The 3,777-nt window shown below is 45.6% G+C and overlaps 1 protein-coding gene across 1 annotated transcript in view; it reads right to left on the reverse strand.

Moving 5' to 3' along the window:
- ANTXR1 (anthrax toxin receptor 1) overlaps positions 1 to 3,777 on the reverse strand; it is a gene marked incomplete at its 3' end in the record, with an annotated part of 59,753 nt that overhangs the window by 43,742 nt on the left and 12,234 nt on the right. The window contains exons 5-7 of the mRNA XM_010015444.1: positions 3,325 to 3,358; positions 1,910 to 1,989; positions 1,265 to 1,333 (exon numbers count right to left, since the gene is read on the reverse strand). Coding sequence (XP_010013746.1) covers positions 1,265 to 1,333; positions 1,910 to 1,989; positions 3,325 to 3,358 — 183 coding nt within the window. The remainder of the gene's footprint in view (positions 1 to 1,264; positions 1,334 to 1,909; positions 1,990 to 3,324; positions 3,359 to 3,777) is intronic.

A 3,777-nucleotide genomic window follows, 5' to 3' on the forward strand; every position in this document is an offset into this window, starting at 1 on the left:
TCATGGTGGTAATAAGGAGAGCCAGGGCATTACCAGTAAAGAGCTACACGTGGGTTCACTTGTGAGTAGCATGCTAAGGGTTAAGCAGAAGTAGAAGTAATGAGCTCTCCGTGCATCTGCTGGAGCAGAACCAAGGTCTAGTCCTGCCAGGCCAAGGTTTGTTATAGCAATTCTCTCCCATGGCAGAGGTAACATCAACCCAGCAGGCTCCTGGCATCTCCTGTGCACTGCAAAGGGGAGGCAGCAGCCCACACATTCCTCCCTCAGCCTCACTGGCTGCACCTTCCCAGCTCCTGTCACTCACAACTCTCCCTTCCCAAGCAAAGCATCAAAGTGCCAACTCCTGGTTTGCATCCAGAGGGATGCACCAGGCAGCCTTCCCCTGCCTGCTCCAGTAAAGCAGCTTTGCAGCGGCCAGGATACAGCAGCTTCTGTAAACCAGGATGTTTACAGGTTCCTCAACTCATTCCCCATAGTCCTTCTTGGGCATCCTGGGAATTCAGACAGTGCCATCTAATTCCAGGTGATTTCTTCAGCACCTAAATGGCTTTGGGGTCTGCTACTTCAGATCTATTCTCTTGGCCACTTTTATTCCCTCTTTGCTTTTCTAGTGCTTCCTCTGGGTTACACTAGTCTGGTTTTGATTCAAAGAAGATTGTTCTAAACCAGATTTGTTTTGACTCCTCCTTGAACCCTTGTTAGCCTGGGAAAGCTCTAGTCCAGAATTATTCCAGCACTTAGGGGCTGTACAAGTGTCTCACTCCGTTAGGAAAACAATGTCAACTGTTACCCTTGGTGTGAAACATGATTCACGGACATACCAACATTCATATGATAAATTTAGAAGTCAGGCTATAGGAAACCACTAAAATATTAATGTCACTAATAAAGCTGTTTGCTTTTTATAGCATAGTTTTCCCATGAAAGAAAAGCTGGACTGAAACCCAAGTGTCCTATGGCAACACCTCAATTTGATGGGGAAAAACCAGCCCCCACAACCTCCTCCTTGCCTACAGCTCAAGCCAGGCTGATTTGCTGTTCTCTGGTTGTCTTTGCCTCTGCTTTTCTCACATTAGCAAGAGACACCGTGACATGCAGAGGGACAGTCCTCCAACACAGGGAGATTTAGAGAGAAAGGGGCTTAAACCCAAGAGCCAGACCAAGACACCTCACACTGTCAAACAGTCAGACCACTTGAGGAGCACTGGATGTGTTCAACGTGCAGCTTTGCCAGGGACCTCAGGAAACAGGAGGCATCATTTACCTGGGTCTCGTTGAAGTCTTTCACACCAACACAATACACTGTTGCTCCCAGGTCACGCGACCGGTTAGCCTGAAACAAGGAAAGGCAGGATGACATGGATGCAAACGGGATGGATGCAGGTTTCTGACAGATCTTCACCATGTATTTGTAAAAATAAAGCAAGAAGAGCCAGCCAGGCTATGTCATTGCTTGGCAGATGAAGGTGCATTTCCTGTTCAGAAAGCAACTGTTGTAAATGCTCTTGTCTGCACGAGCATGAAGTCATTTAATCACATTTCATTACAACAGGGGCACCTGCACCAAAAACCCATTCCCAGGAAAGATGGTAGCAAGTCACATTGCTATTGAACAGTTTAAACTGCTGCAGTGTTCTGATGTGAAGTGCTTTATGACAAAAGCATCAATCTAGTTCTACACCGAGCAACTTAAACCCAAAGATCTGGAGCAACTCACAGTGTAAGAGCCAAGTTCAGCATCTCTGTTCTATCAGCTCCCTGACTGCTCCTCTCCAAACCAGATGTAGCATTCCCATCTAAGGAGCACCAAGGTGAAGTTTTGGCACTAGGGAAAAGCTTTTCCTTCATTTTTGCCTCTCTAGCAGCAAGCCCAGACATTTCTCTGGTTAAGAACATGTAAGACACTCACCTCCCTCTCAGAGTAGAAAAACAGGTCTTCATGGAGTTCTCCATCTGTCAGTGCAATGATGACACTTGCAGTTCTGTAACCTAAAGACACAAACTTCCTTAGTCCCTTGGGGGTGAGTTGTATTTGTCACACTAGCCTAGAAAGCATCCTGCTGGTGACCTTCTAATGCACTGAAAGAGCCAGACACAGTGGCCATCAAGCCCGTGTCCTTACCAGCCATGAACTGCTGGATGCTCTTTCCCCTCAGGCACCTGCCTTTAATACCAGTTTTACACCACCCTCCTCGATGTGCCAATGACTTTTGACACCCTCATACCTATTGCAGTGTTTCAGAGCAGTAGATTAGACTGCAGCCATGAAAACCCAATGCAAATTGTTCCTAGTTATTCCTAGTTATTCCCTGATTTTATCACTGCTGTCAATTCAAGAAATCCAGAGATGATGTTTTTTCAGCTTGTGACAAAAAGCCCACTTGGGATTTCAACAGATATGGTGGGAAAATGGCCTAAAATCCTCCACTCTCCTATGTAATTGATTTCAGCAGTTAAACCTTGCAGTGTCCCACTTGCATTGCTTACAGGTTGGAGTTTACAAGGTGTGTTAGTTTGCAGGAGAGGCCAGCTAAAATCAACTCCTATTTCTGACAAGAGTCCTGCTGCAGGTCGGAGGGAGCTCTGTAGGTACATCAGCACAAACACTGCCATGGAAAGATAAAGGCTGAGTGTGTCCAGGTGTGTAAATTATCAACCTTTATATTCCTGACACCATCTCTGGAGTTCTCCTTTGTCTTTACAAACTGTTGCTGAAGAGACGAACATCCCAACAATGAGCTTCTTCAGCTGTTGCAGAACAGAGATCTGATCGCTCATTTTCCTGCTGCTACTTAGAAATGCCCAATTATAAACGAGGTGGTAACGAAGCAACAGGAAATTTGAGCACTCAACAAGCAATGAGCAACACAGAGGGTCAAGTGCCAGGCTCTTTCTGTAGGAAACGGAGGAAAGCAAGCACTTCTTGTGCCAATTTAGGCAAGGAAGGAAAGAACAAACCGTTCTGCAGTTGTCTGCACTTACTACTGAGTTTCATAACTGCTCATAACAAAACCACTTTTACCTGCCAGCATCTCCCCAAACTCATGGTCCTCAAGCACAAGGAGCAACATAAAGTGCCAGACTGGGTAAGAGTAGGTACCTTCACTCAGCTGGCTTCTTGCTTTTGGCCTGACACACATTCATTCCAGCTCTGGATCCTTAAAGCTCCAACTGTTCCTTTTCAGGAACAACTACCCTAAACAGCAATATTCCTGCAGGAATAGCAGCCACCCCCCACCTCTCCCACAATAAAGCTGCATTTCAACTCTAGTCATCAGTCAGAAAGAGAAAAGTAATAATCAATGTATCAAGAAAGTCTCTCACCATGAACATTTTCATAGTAAATCTGTTCACTTGCCTGAAATTAAATCAGAATATTATTAGCAATAAATGAATGATAACACTTTGTGGGCACACATGCACCAGAAACAAGGAGAAGATGGCAGTGAGGATGCCATGTCTGCACATAACCTCTGCTTTCAGAGGTAGCTGCTTCACAGAACAAGGTTCTTGCCTATAGTCACACCAACCCTAAGGCCCTTGGCCAAAGATAATGTAGTCTCCTGCTATTCCACTATGTGAAAATCCCATTCACCTCCCTTCTTGGGAAGCATCCTCGGTCCAGATATTCCCCAGCAGCTCTAGATTCAACTACTCTGATTGCAAATAATCCAGCCTTGGAGAGATATTGTCTCCCACTCGGTCTATTCACAAGAGCACCGTGCATGGTAGAAGGGCAAACACTTCAGTGTGCATCAGCTCTAAATCAGAGCGGTT

Source organism: Nestor notabilis, unplaced genomic scaffold, assembly GCF_000696875.1.
Source record: "Nestor notabilis isolate BGI_N333 unplaced genomic scaffold, ASM69687v1 scaffold125, whole genome shotgun sequence".
In the NCBI taxonomy this organism is placed as follows: domain Eukaryota; kingdom Metazoa; phylum Chordata; class Aves; order Psittaciformes; family Psittacidae; genus Nestor; species Nestor notabilis.